Source organism: Dryobates pubescens, chromosome 10, assembly GCF_014839835.1.
Source record: "Dryobates pubescens isolate bDryPub1 chromosome 10, bDryPub1.pri, whole genome shotgun sequence".
In the NCBI taxonomy this organism is placed as follows: domain Eukaryota; kingdom Metazoa; phylum Chordata; class Aves; order Piciformes; family Picidae; genus Dryobates; species Dryobates pubescens.
In genome coordinates this window covers 24678551-24692615 of record NC_071621.1, presented here as the reverse complement: position 1 = coordinate 24692615, position 14065 = coordinate 24678551, and the positions used below count along the sequence as shown (strand labels likewise).

Sequence of the window (14065 nt, the reverse complement as noted above, 5' to 3'; positions counted from 1 at the left end):
CCTTCCTCAAAGATATTAAAATTCTACCTGGTCAAGACCCTGAGCACATTCATCCAACTTCCAATCAAATTGACTTTGCTATGAGTAGGAGGTAGGACTAGACAACCTCTAGACATGACCCCCTGACTTGCATTGTTCTGTGATTTTTGTCTTGCCCAGTCATTGGCTGATGTTCTGGAAGAGCTCATGTTTCTTACACATCCCATGTCAGACTTTCTAGTTCAATGTAGAAATCTTAGGTACTGTATTTTATCTAAAATAAACCACATGGCCCAGGGCAGCTATGTTGGCCACTTGAGTCATGCCCCAACTAATGTCCTCTCACATTGTCCTCTGACCAGATCCAGTAGTTGTGCCTAGACTACTCCTGGAAACAGTGCTGGCATTGACCTCATGAAAATACACTCATGGATAGAGTGGTTAATGTATTTGCTCAGGGATGAGAGGCTCAGATCAGTTGTCCTCTCTGCACACAGGATTTCAAAATTATGATGCCTTAGCTCTTTTAGTGCTTCTCGCCTTACATGTCTGGGGACTGTGTTGCTTGAAGTTGTAAGTCACCTTTAGGTGAGCCTTTTTGTCAAGCCACTGTGTGAGAAACATGATCTTCTATTCCTGCCATGACTTCTATATGCAATAGTTCATTTTACAGCATTCTCCTTCAGAAACTCATGGCACAAGGCTTGCATTCCATTGTAGAATGTAGTTTTTGCTTGTAAATACAGCTTTCATTTGCTTCTAACTGAGATGGTTTGGCAAAGTAAATGCTGGGGGGGAAATTTCAACCCACCATACAAGTGCACTCTACATTGGATGCATAACTGTCTGGATGGCTGGGCCCAAAGAGTTTTGGTGAATGGAGTTAAGTCTGGCTGGTGCCCAGTTACTAGCGGCATCCCCCAGTGTTCACTACTGGGGCCTGTCCTCTTCCGTATCTTTATCAGTGATCTGGATGAGGGGAATGAGTGCATCCTCAGTAAATGTGCAGATGACACCAAGCTGGGTGGCTGTGTCAATCTGCTAGAGGGTAGGTAGGCTTTGCAGCAGGGCCTGGACTGGTTAGACCAATGGGCCAAGGCTAATTGTATGATGTTTAACAAGGCCAAGTGCCAGGTCCTCTACCTGGGTCACAACCACCCCAGGGTAAGCTACAGGCTTAGGGATATGGGATTGGAAAGCTGCAACTCTGAGAGGGACCTGAAGGTTGGCAGTTGATTAATTATGAGTCAGCAGTGTGCCCAGGTGGCCAAGAAAGCCAATGGCATCCTGGCTTGTATTAGAAACACTGTGGCCAGAGGGAACAGGGAAGTGATCACCTCTCTGTACTCAGCACTGGTGAGGCCACACCTCAAGTATTGTGTTCAGTTCTGGGTGGGACATTGAGGTTCTGCAGCATTTTCAGAGAAGGGCAACGAGGCTCTTGAAGGGTCTGGAACAGATGAACTCAGAGGAGCATCTGAGGGCACTAGAGTTGTGCAATATGGAGAAGAGGAGGCTGAGGGGAGATCTCATTGCTCTCTACAACTACCTGATGGTAGTGAGGAGATAACCAGCTTCTTTTCTTTGGTGGCAAACAACAGGACTAGAGGAAATGTTTTCAAGCAGCACCAGGGGAGGTTCAGGCTGGATGCTAGGAAATAATTCTACACAGAGAGGGTTATCAAACATTGGAATGGTCTGCCCAGGACAGTGGTGGAGTTGCCATCCCTGGAGGTGCTTAAGCAGTGTGTGGACCTGGTGCTTAGGGACATGGTTTAGTTCTGACCCTTCAGTGCTGGGTTGAATGTTGGATGTGATGATCTTTGAGGTATCTTCCAAATGGATGTTTTTTGTAGTTTTGTGATTCTGTGAAATGTCTAATGAAGGCTTTTTTACATTTAAATAGAGGATTTCATAAGGATAATGCCTAGATGGAGAAAAACATTTAGTTAGCTAAATCACTCTGAAAGAGGCAAGGACTACCATCTAGATACCTGACACTAGGTTGAATTGCTAGGTCTGTAAAATCAGTGTCTGCAATGATCACTCGGATCCAATTTTTAAAAGAGCTCTAGACTTGTGTTCAACCATAAAGAACAGTAAAGTATAAGAACTGCTGACAGTCAGGCATCTTTACTTTGATCTGAGAGAGCATAATTGTTGCATACATTGCATAAAAGGAGAACTGAGAGAAAAGGAGGAAACAGGAGAAGCAAGTATTCTATTGATAGCATGCATTTTTTTATTAAATGCACTTTTCAAGGTGATGAGAGAAGTTTGATATGGAGATTTTATATATATATATATGCAATATGCTGCATATTCTCTGTGATAATGCATTTGTTCTAATAAAAATACCCCAGCAAGTAATTCCATACCACTCCATATGAAAATCTGACTGATTTCATGCTTCTAAAGTAATGACTTTATTGGTATTGTATTTCTAGAAGTAGAACTGAATCTGTAGGAGTATTACATTTTTAATACACTTTTAACAAGATCTTATTTTAAGTAAGATGCTTTAATATCATAAAAAAATAACTAAAACATGGAATTGCTTAGCAATACCCCAAAGCACTGAGGATTTCAGCTTATATTCCCCTTTCAATGATTCTCAATGATATAAAAAAAGTTAAGCATACAGAGTAGGTGACAGCCATCAGTTATCAGAAATGATGAATAGCAGAAGAGAGAAAGAAAAGATCTGAAACTAAGTAAATAACTTCCTTGTTGGAAGGCCTTTTCCTCTGAAAGAGCTAAAGACACTGAAAGTGCTTAGTAATTGGCAGAACTGATTGGATTTGAAGTCTGCCTACTTGTTACTAATTTCATTGACATTATGCCTTTGTGGATATGTATTTTTATGGCAGGCTCTGGTTTTGATAGAAGATTCTTTGCTGTCTTACCCTTCAACATTTGTATTGGCCTGGAATTCAAAGGTTGGGTAGCAGTAGAAGGGACTTTATTTCAATGCTTTTTGACTGAGGTGAACTCACTAAACCAAAGACTTTCCTTCACTGGAAAATCTAGGAGAGTCAACAGTGAGGAAGAGAAACAAAAAGGAAGACTGTTTAGCAGTGTGCTCCTTTTCAAACAATAGGTCTTCTGTTTCTGGGACAATTTTTCAGCACTTGAAGGTGTATCCTCAATGTCAAGAGACATGTGATACGATGATCACATACAGGTTCTATATCAGGACTGCAGGAGGACATGTGAAGAAACAATGGGCAATAATTGTTCTGCCTGATTACCAAGGATAACCAATTGACCTAGGAATTCCTATGACACTTCTGGCAGCAATGGGAGAACAGTTTAAATGCTCTCTATAAATCTTCATTCAATTGTGTTATATTTTTAATTGAAGGATTTTATCAACAAGTATGATTATATACTATTAGTTGACTTACATGTAGTTAATGTACTGGAGTTGTAAACAAAATGCATTTAGGAATTAGGAGATTAAAGTTTCAGATATTGAACTTGGCTGCTGTCTCTGAACTGAAAATTAATCTTACTGGGATCACAACACAATTAGTATTCATAGCTAGTGCATGTGTATTGTGGAATGCAACTAAGAGAAATTAATGACTGCTTTTGGTTACATAAATTATCACAGAATCATAGAATACCAGGGGCCAGAAGGGAGCTCAAAAGATCATCTAGTCCAACCCCTCTGCCAGAGCAGGAGCACCTATACCAGATCCCACAGGAATGCATCCAGGCAGGTCTTGAATATCTCTAGGGAGGGAGACTCCACAACCCCCCTGGGCAGCCTGTCCCAGAGTTCTGTCACCCTCACAGTGGAACAAAAAAAACCCCAAAACTCTTGTTTACATTTCTTTAAAAGTCTATCATTGCTCTTTGAAATTTGTTCCACATGTACTGAGATGTCTCATCTCTAGCATGAATAAAACAAATGCTTGAATCTGGTTAACCCACCATTCCCTCTAAAGATTTAATCACATCAGTTGTTATCCATACTATTCTTTGATAATGAGGATTATCTTTAGAACAATCCTTGTCCCACTGTAGTGGGGCATTTGTGTTGAACTCTCCAGAGCTGGAGACTGTCTTTGATCCTGCCTGTAAGAAAACAGTCCCTAGTCAGGGACATTGGGAGGTCTCTGTGTGGCACACGTCAAGACAGTGCCAAGGAGCATGCTGCCAGATTAGCAGAAATTGGCAGTGCTTGTGTCTCATCTGCCATGGCTTTCTCCAATTTATTGGTATAGATGTATTCATTAGCTTCTTAAAATTTCCTGTTCAGACAGGATGAGCACTTTTCTGTAAATCCTGTTCTGCCTCTTGTTACTCATCTATCTAAGGAGAATGTTCTCCCATTTTCACCTATCTCATTATTTTAAAGTAGAACTCAGTCGATTTCTCATGTTAAAGGCATTCTGTCTTGTCTGGAAAATCTGATATTAAATGGGTAGAAGAAGAGAAGAGTGTTTAACTGGTCTAACATTAATAGCAATTAATTGGGAGTAAAAAGACCGAATCCCAGCCATGTTCCAGTCACTGTTGGAATGGGGTTAATGCATACATGTAGTAGTTTAACTGATGTGTCACATCTCCAGTTGCATCAGTAGGATATTTGTATGGACACCATGCCTCAAATTTTCCTTATAGAGGACAGATAAGGAAATCAGTCTGCACAACAGATATTTGTATCTGTTTACTTTTTTTAGGTAGATGAGATAGGATATGACCCAAAGTATGTAAATATCACATAAGAAATATATATTCATCCTAAATTCAAGCAGCGGAAGCAGCTGCTGTATCTTGTCATTGTAATGTCACATCTCTGTGAATTAATCTACATTCCATATAAATCAAATTATCAAATAAACTGTCGATATTCTGGCAATATGCTGCTGTACAAATGAATTGCATTAATCAATCTATGCTGTTTAAGTCTTTCCTGTCGGTACTATGAGAAACGTGAAAAATCTTTCTTTGGCAAAATTGGTTGTGAAGTAGATTCAGCAAATCATCAAATCAAGAAGATAAATGTACTCTTAGAAGAGATCAATATAGGCCCTTATCACATCATGCTTCTCTGGTACTTTCACATCCTCTTACCTTCCCCCCACCCCCAACCCCCCAGTGCTTTATTATCAGTGAAGGCTTCTGTGTCTAACAAGGTGCTGAAAAGGAAAGAGCAGAGGTGCCAGTATTGAGGCTTGCCAATTTATTTTCAAAGATGACTTGCCTTTGTACCAAGGAAATCAGTAGATAACTTTCCCTCTAAGCAGACAGTGTCTTCATCACATTAAGGTGTATTTCTGTGATCATGTGTAAATAATTAACTATTATATATAACTGCAGTATGTAGTTTTGAATCTAACAAAGATGTTGCTGGATTGTGTTTGCAGGCTTGCACAATAGTTCAAATATACTGAGAGCACTTTCTAATTCATATTTTAAAGATTACCCACACTATAAAACTTCAGAACTTAGGTGCCTCAAGACCACCCACAGATTCAGTTCTACTTTACCTTAAAGTGCATGTATCTAAAATGTAAGTCTTTGGGATCTTCACTCTGTTGTTAAAATCTTTTAATCAATAGATATTCTATAGCTATATAAAAATACCTGCTTCCAGCATGCCAGGCCTTACCTTTGTCAGAGCCCACAGGGCTTCACCATTTCTGTTTCATCTATTGGACCTAATCCAACAGATAATTTAATTGCATGCTTTTCAGAATGAGGTCTGACAACAAACAGAATCAGGAGAAGAAAAAGTGTAGTACAACTTTCCTCCAGCAGTCCTATATCTGCCTTGTTGATGCTGAAAGCTGGAGACTTAGGTTCCTTTTTTCTAGAGGAAGTTAAGACTCCAATCAGTACCTTCCCTTTTTATGCAGTGTAAAAGTCTTCAACAAAGGGGATAAAGAATCACTCCGATATCTCTTACAGCAAAAATCTTCAGCCTGCCTGCATCACCCAACCTGTTTCATGTCAGACAGCAGAGGTTTTGATTTGTGTTTCCCTCACTCAGTGCTGAGCACTGCAATCATGGTGTTTGGATGAATGGAAAGGATGAGGATCTGGCCCCTGCAGTACCAGTAAAGCTGATAAAATATAGTTCGTTTAGGCTTCTGATTTGTTTGAATAAACAAGAATCTACATACACTAAAGAAATGGGCCATTTTCTTACTTAACCATATGATACCTTAACCAAGATTTTCTAAGACAGTATTGATAGGGATCTCTCTGCTTCCTTGACACACTTACCCAGAACTGCTCCTTTTACTGTTAAAAAACAAAACCAACGAAAAACCAAAGCAAAACCCCCACTTCTTTTCACAATACACTTCTATAAAGTATTGTCCCGTGCTTCAGAGGAGTTTCAGAGAAGAGCCACGTTGAGGGCTCTTCTCAAAGTATTGTGGACTGTAGAATTCAGCTCTCTGTCCTGATCATTTTCAAGCAGAATCAATATTGGGGTTGTTGCCCTGGTTTAGGGCATTATGGCTTCTGCAACCCTTCCTGTGCTTGATGGGCATTTAAAAGTAGAATTTTCTATCTGCTAAGTGAAGCAATCAGCAATTTGGTATTCACTATGGTATGCATTCCTCACATGAGCCATCATGCAGATTTTAGGAAATACCTTAACATATTTCTTAGCAATGTCAGCTATCTGCCACCTCATGCCATCCAACAAAAGCAAAACAAAAGTCCTGTTTCTTATGAGAATTACTGCCTGGAATATATTTAACACATATGGAAATAGACATGGTAAGACAGACTCTTACTAGGGGAAACAGCTCAGTGTCTCATAATGCCATGGATAGTCTATGAATTACCTTTATTAAAGGAGTCATCACTTTGGCCATTTTCTGTCATTTTAATTCTGAACATAGATTTAGATGATGACTTTATCAAATAGCCATTGAAATGTACATGAGGTGAATTTTTAATTGATTAGGTTGTTAGGGGAATACTAAGGGTTTGATTTATATGCCCTTCACAAAGCCATTACTGTAGAAAAGGTTGTTTTACTGAATTCAAGATCCAGTAACATGTGAAGACACTCTTACACACACTGATTTTAATGTTTGGAGTACCAGATTTAATTGCAACTACTCTCATAGCTATTTGAAACCCTTCTAAGAACATGATCAGTAACACATGTTAGATATATGGAGCTAAACTGACATTTGTTACGTAGAGCTGAAGATCCTGCTCTTACATGGAATGTTTCTAATTTCAAACTACTCAAACCTCCCTACCCAAAAGGGAAGATGTTGCAAAGACTTCAATAATTAGTTTCTGTGCTTAAAAAAATAAAAATATTAAAACCAATAGACTCATACTGATCAAAGAATCTTAGCAGTTTAAACACCAAGAACATGAATGTTTGTCTTGATCAATTCTTGAGGGATTGCTTCAGTTTCCTGGAAACACAACTCCAAAGCATGACTCCAGACATAGGTTTGAACAACAAATTAGACTTGTCCAATTTCAGTATTTACAGGGTTGCTATCTTTAGAATATCTGGGTGCTTCATGGTCCTTAATGTACTTAAATGAGTCACTAAATGGCTATTGGAATGGGCTGACAAGGGAGGTGGTGAAGTCGCCATCACTGGAGGTGTTTAGGAAGAGACTCTGTGGGGTGCTTGGTGCCATGGTCTAGTTGATTAGCTAGTGTTGGATGATAGGTTGGACTCAATGATCTCAAAGGTCTCTTCCAACCTGGTTTATTCTATTCTGAATTATTAAGACCACAACTCAATTATTAGCAATTTATACTGAAAACTGGATAAAGCTGATGTAATTATTCCATTATTCTATTTGTGTTTCACAGGTCCTAAAATGGTAGAATTCCATGGCCAGCAGTTTCAGATCAACTCAAAGGATGGCAAACCACTTTTTACAGTCGATGAAAATGAGGTTGTAATTGGCACAGATAAACTTCGAGTCACAGGTCTGTACCAGTCTAAGTAATGCCCAAACAATAGCCACAAGCAGAGCACAATAAAAATATCATTTAAAAATACATCACTTTGTATGAATGTGAGTTCTGCTTTTACCTCATGAGGAAATAGAAATATGAAGATATTCTGACTAATAATCTTTTTACAGCAAAATGACAATATGTATATATAAATGTATATATATATTTATTTATGTGTTTTTATTTTAAAGGACTAATTTCAAGTTCCCACTACACACTCTTAACTGAGGCTGAAAAAAATGCTAGATACTGCAGTTTGAGTTGAGTTGAGCTTTATATGTGAAAAATCTTTAGTCTGTCTCTGTTATTTTTATATGATTTTATCTTGCAAACCACTGCATTTCTGCTTTGTGTCTAACACATATGTCACAAGATGGTATTTGTATTGGATTTAAAATGCCTGCTGTCAAAAGACAAGTTTGTCTTAGGCTATTTCTGCAAATCACCAAAGTGACACCTTGCTTTGTAAATGAGTACAAAGTAATCACATGAAAAGCTGTTTCCTTTCATATGACCTGATAAAGTCAACCTTCATTTTCCAGGTGTAAGGTTGCATTAAACCAGCTACATCAAGGAGTGATTTCTTTGTTTAAGCAGAAAAAGCCATGAAAGGAAATCTTTACATTATCCTGTACCTTGTTTTCCATTCAACCTTTAATATTTTTAACCTGGTTGCAGCTATTATGTTGAACTTCTGCTAATTGTTGGTCCTCCAAAATCTTGAGGTCTTATTTTGAATGGATATATTTGCATTTTTCCACTGTGGAAAAACTACAAATGTGGTGATAACTATACAATTAGTGCTTCAAAGCCAAAGTTATGTTATAATAAACGTGTTAATAAAATTTGTTTACGCCTGAGGATCTTATCTTAAGTTTTTTACTTTTTAACCTAATTGAAATTACAACTTTGTTTAACCAGAAAACCATATCAAATAATTACTGTTTGCCCAAGGGATGCTAAACTTTAATAGAAAAGCATGTTTAACCAAGATATGGAAAACCCCATAATTGTTAACTGATTTGGGAAAGGTCTATCTCTGCTCAAAGTAAGTACAAATTACTCATACAAGAGTCGAAATTGTTATGCTAAAATGTGTTCTGACTCGTCCAATATTAATCTTTACACTGCAAGGATAATTGTTTACTTTAGCAGATATTGTAGAAAGACACAGTGACTGTTCCTCATTTACACTGCTGTTCAATACAAAAGCAAATCCATTAAAGTCAGTGAGGTTATTTCGGTGCAAAATTAATATAAGTGAGAGGAGAGTCATGCCTACTTTGCTTCAAATTTGTGGTTTAAATTATACTATTACCATGAAGGATAAATTATTAATACTTTGCTCACTGAGATTTTAAACATTTTAGATGGAGAACAAGATCAATGTGAAATGCATCTTGAAAAGTTCATGCCATATGAAACAGAATGCCTCAGGCTTAAAATGCACAATGAACATCTTATAGCTTTTTATTTATAATATATTGAACTATTTGATTTTACTTCTTAGGTGAGCCATGAACAGCTCAGTAACAATATGTAAGGAAACCTGACAGTTTTCAACTAAAATACAGAACAGCCGAGAGCAAATGTCTGCGATTTATGGTATTTCTGGAATAATGAAAAAGGCTAACAACAAGGGAGTCACTCTCTTCTCTCAGGAAGGAAGTGACAGGATGAGAAGGAATGCCTTCAAGGGGAAGTTTAGGCTGGATATTAGGAAAAAATTCTTTACCGAAGGAGTGGTCAATGCTTGACCAGGGAAGTGGTGGAGTCACCGTCCCTGGAGATGTTAAAAAAATATATAGATATGGTGCTTGAGGACATGTGGGCTTAGTGATGTTGTGTCGATGGTTGAACTTGATCTTAAAGGTCTTTTTCAACCTTAATGTTTCTATGATTCTAGTCTTCCTGCACAAGTAGCTAAGAGTGCATGACCACAGAAGTCCCATTTTTTTCTCCTTTGCCTGCCCTGCAAACCTGATAACTAGAAGAGTATCCACAGACCGGAGAACAGTGCGGGGTCTAGTTGGAGGCCTATGGCTAGTGATGCTCCCCAGGGGTCAGTATGGGGTCCAGTCTTGTTCAATATATTCATCAACAACATAGATCAAGGAAGAAAGTGTATTTTTTGGTGATCATACAAAGTCTGGTGATTATACAAAGCTGGGAGGAGTGGCTGAATACAAGGGCAGCTGAAGAGGAATAACATCATGCATCAATGCAGGTTAGGAGTTGATCTTCTGGAAAGCAGTTGGAAGGCAGCTCAGCAGAGAAGGACCTGGGAGTGCTGCTGGACAAGTTCACCATGAACCAGCAATGTGCCTCATGGCCAAGAAGGCCAATGGTGTTCTGGAATGCATTAAGAATAGTGCAGCCAGAAGATCAAAGAGGTTTTCCTTCACTATACTCTTCCCTAGTGTGACTCCCCATTTCAAGAAAGACAGGCAAATATTGGAGGGTCAAATGAAGAGCCTCAAAGATGGGTAGAGGAGTGGGGCATCTCTCTTATGAGGAGAAGCAAAGACCTGGGACTGTGTCACCTGCAGAAGACTGAGGGGTGATTTGATCAGCGCATATAAATATCTAAAGGGGGGGCAGTTATGAGGATGGGCTCTTCTCAGTGGTGGCCAGTGATAGGACAAGGGGCAGTGGGTACAAACTAGAGCACAGGAATTTCCACTTGAACTTAAGAAGAAAATTCTTTACTTTGAAGTGGAACAGGCTGCCCAGACAGGATGTGGAGTCTCCTCTGGAGACCTTCAAAACCCTCCTGGGTGCATTCCTGTGCAACCTGATCTAGACATCCCTGCTCTAAGCAGTTGGGTTGAACTAGATGATCTCCAGGGGTCCTTTTCAATCCCTACCATTCTATACTTCTGATATTTTAAAATAGGTTAAAGGAAATAAAATTATGCACAATAGAAAAATAATTAGCATTCAGTAAATATAAAGTGGTCTCAACTACTGCACAAAAAATTACTCTTTAACAGATACGAGTTATAATTTATACATATTACAACTGTTGTACTGGGTGATATTTTGGTGATGAGTAGGTAAGAAAGTAATAAAATGCAGTTGCTTACCCTCCACTCATCTTGAAGAAAAGGACAGAAGGAATCAGTGCCTTTATGGAAAGCTACATGATATCACCCTTTTTTCAGCTTAGTACTTATCCTTCTGCTTGCTTGTCTTTCATAATCTCTTAAAGGTTTGCTGAATATTGTTGGTGATTCTCTAGTGCTCTGTTCTGTTAAAAGCTTTTCAGTTTGAGGGGGCAACACTGAAGTTCAATGTTTACTGTTTAAATGCTTTTCTTCAGAAACTAAGTTAAGTAAGAGACAATGTGAGGGTATGAATAACCATTCTGTTAGATTTTGAAGAGGCAGACAGTACTTGCAAGACAGAGTAGGTGGGTGTTAATGAACCTTGCAGACTTCAATCCTCTCATTAAGAATATTAATATCATGATTTTGTGTATTTTAGGATTAAATTATTTTATATTCATAAACAGTCTATAAAATAGTAAATATAGCAATATTCATTTAATTAATGTCATTTCTTTGCACTTTAAAAAACATCGTAGGCAGTGAAGACAAGAAATTAATATAGGGCCATTAAAAAAAAGATGTCCTGAGATTATTTTATATTTGTTTTAGTGTCATGCTGTTCAAACTTAACACTGATGATGAAGAGGCTTTTTCACAGGAAGGCAAATTGCTGAGATGTCAGCTCTAGAATATTCAGATAAGCCTTGCTGTTCCCTCTTACACCGTCTCTCCCTGCTCAGTCTAGGGCATTCATACTGATGTTTCCTGTTGCCTTTCTTCCAGTAGCCACTATTTCCACACACGTGATATTGCCTGCTACCTCTTACCTGTTTTTATATAATCTAAGATTTATGAAATCATTTAGGTTTGAGAGGATCTCTTCAAGTCATTAACCTAGCGCAACCAAGTGCCCCACAAAAGCATGTTCCTAAGCACCACACCTACACATCTTTTAAATGTCTTCAGGGAGAGTGACTCCATCACTTCCCTGGACAGCCTGTTCCCATGATTAATATCCCTTTTATGAATAAATATTTCCTAATATCCAATCTAAATCTCCTCTGGCTACTTGAGGCCATTTCTTCTAATCCTGTCTCTTGGTACTTGGGAGAACAGACTGACACCTCCCTTTCAGAGTAGGGCGTCCATTCTGGGAAGTGGGAAACCTGGGCTGAACTCTCTGCTTGGTCCAGAGGACTTCAATTCTGCAGTGTCACCTCCCAGAACAGTGCTCTGTAATACCATATAAAATATTAGGTGCCCCAAGTGAGGGGACAGCTGGGAGCAAGCACTTTTGATGTCTGTCGGCAAAGTGAAGCTCTGCCTCTGGCAACCTGCTTTCATTCTCTTTCATGGTTCACCTTCAAAACAGAATGAGAGGGTGAGATCCCCAGAGCTGTTCACTGCTATGCGTGGGCTTCAATCTCCTCCAGTAAGGAGGGAATGCCCCAATGACAATGCAATTTTATAAAGGCATTCAGAAAGATTATTTTTAGTTAAAATTATGTAATTGCTGGGGTTTAGTGCTGACTCAAAGACTCCTGGTTTGTTCAGGCTGGCAACTAGCAATACACTTGGGCTTCCCAGGGGTGTTTGAGTCTTTCTTACTCTCTCTGCCTTGTTTTAGAGCCACAGTGGTGCTTAGACCAACAAACCTCCCATCCTGACCAAGAGACAGGAGCAGATCTCTAAAACAGAGATCAGCTTTATTTCAAACAAGGCTTCAGCAACCAAGATTACACTCAGGCCTCACAAATCTCTTTCTGTATAGGTTTCACTTCCCTCCTCCCATAAGTTTTGTCACGGTCCTCTTTCTGATGCCTCTCTGTGTATATCTGGTCATCTTTAATACAACTAGTCCAGTCCTTGATAAAATCGTAACAGTTGGACTAGAAGAGGCATCTAATTTACCAGTTCACATCTCTTTCATAGACATATAAGTAAGTCATATAATTTCTTTTATAAACTTACCAAGCTCTTTCTCAAACACAAACACTCTTCATTTTTATATCCCCAGAAGTTTCTAAAAGCTGGCATAGTGATTGTATGGATTTCTATAGATGACAGAGGAATTGCATAAAAATCAGGCAGAGCACAGAATAGAGCTTTGCAGAGTCTGCCCACGCTGGTGATGCCTAATGTGGAGACAACCCTCACCAGCTGAGTTTGAAAGACATCTTTTCCTTTTAAGTCTGCTATTTGTTATTTTGTGAGCAATAGCAGATAATAGACTGTATTTATGATAGTTAAATTATGAGGCTTCTTTTTTCACTCCAGTTATTACTCTTAAGACAGGGTATGCCATTTCTTCATCCTGTGAGTAGCCATTCATGTTACTTTTGTAAAATATTAACAAAAGTGATTATTTTATTCCCTAATCTTTCTAGTAATTGAAACTGTGTGGCTTATAGCAAGTGGACTAAATCAAAAGTAGGGGTGTTAGACACAGACATAACAGGAAAATTTACTGGAGTTGCTCCAGTATGCACTGGCTGTTTTGGTGCTTTAAATCCAAGGACTATATCTACAATGATGCCACACCATAACATGCAAATGGTGCAGGTGCTTTGCAAACATGAGGCTCAAAATACTTCACTGGAAGAGAGGCTCTTCAAGGTTAAGGTTTGTAGTGATAGGGTGAGAGGGAATGGATTTAAGCTTGAGAAAGATAGATTTAGTTTCAATATTAGAATGAAATTCTTTACAGTGAGGGTGGGGAGACACTGGAACAGGTTGCCCAGGGACATCGTGGATGCCTCCTCCCTGGAGATGTTCAAGGACAGGTTGGATGAGGCCTTGAGCAACCTGGTCTAGTGGCAAAGGGATTAGAACCAGATAATCTTTAAGGTTCTTTCCAACCCAAACCATAAATCTATGAACCTATGAAAATTGAAGAGGGAGTTGCCATTTATGTGCAAGAGCAGTGTGAATGCACCACTTGCTCCTGTGATGGATGAGGAGCCATCTGAGAGCTTATTCATCAGTACTAGAGGACAGATCAACACAGATAGTTGGAAGGGTTGTATACTGCAGACCATCTAATGGGGAAGAAGCAATGAGGCCTTCTTTCA

General features: G+C 38.9%; 1 protein-coding gene across 1 annotated transcript in view; it reads left to right on the top strand.

The window, feature by feature from the left end:
- The window catches only part of SGCG (sarcoglycan gamma), a 137920-nt gene that overhangs the window by 95359 nt on the left and 28496 nt on the right, over window positions 1-14065 (top strand). The window contains exon 7 of the mRNA XM_054164601.1: window positions 7795-7914. Coding sequence (XP_054020576.1) covers window positions 7795-7914 — 120 coding nt within the window. The remainder of the gene's footprint in view (window positions 1-7794; window positions 7915-14065) is intronic.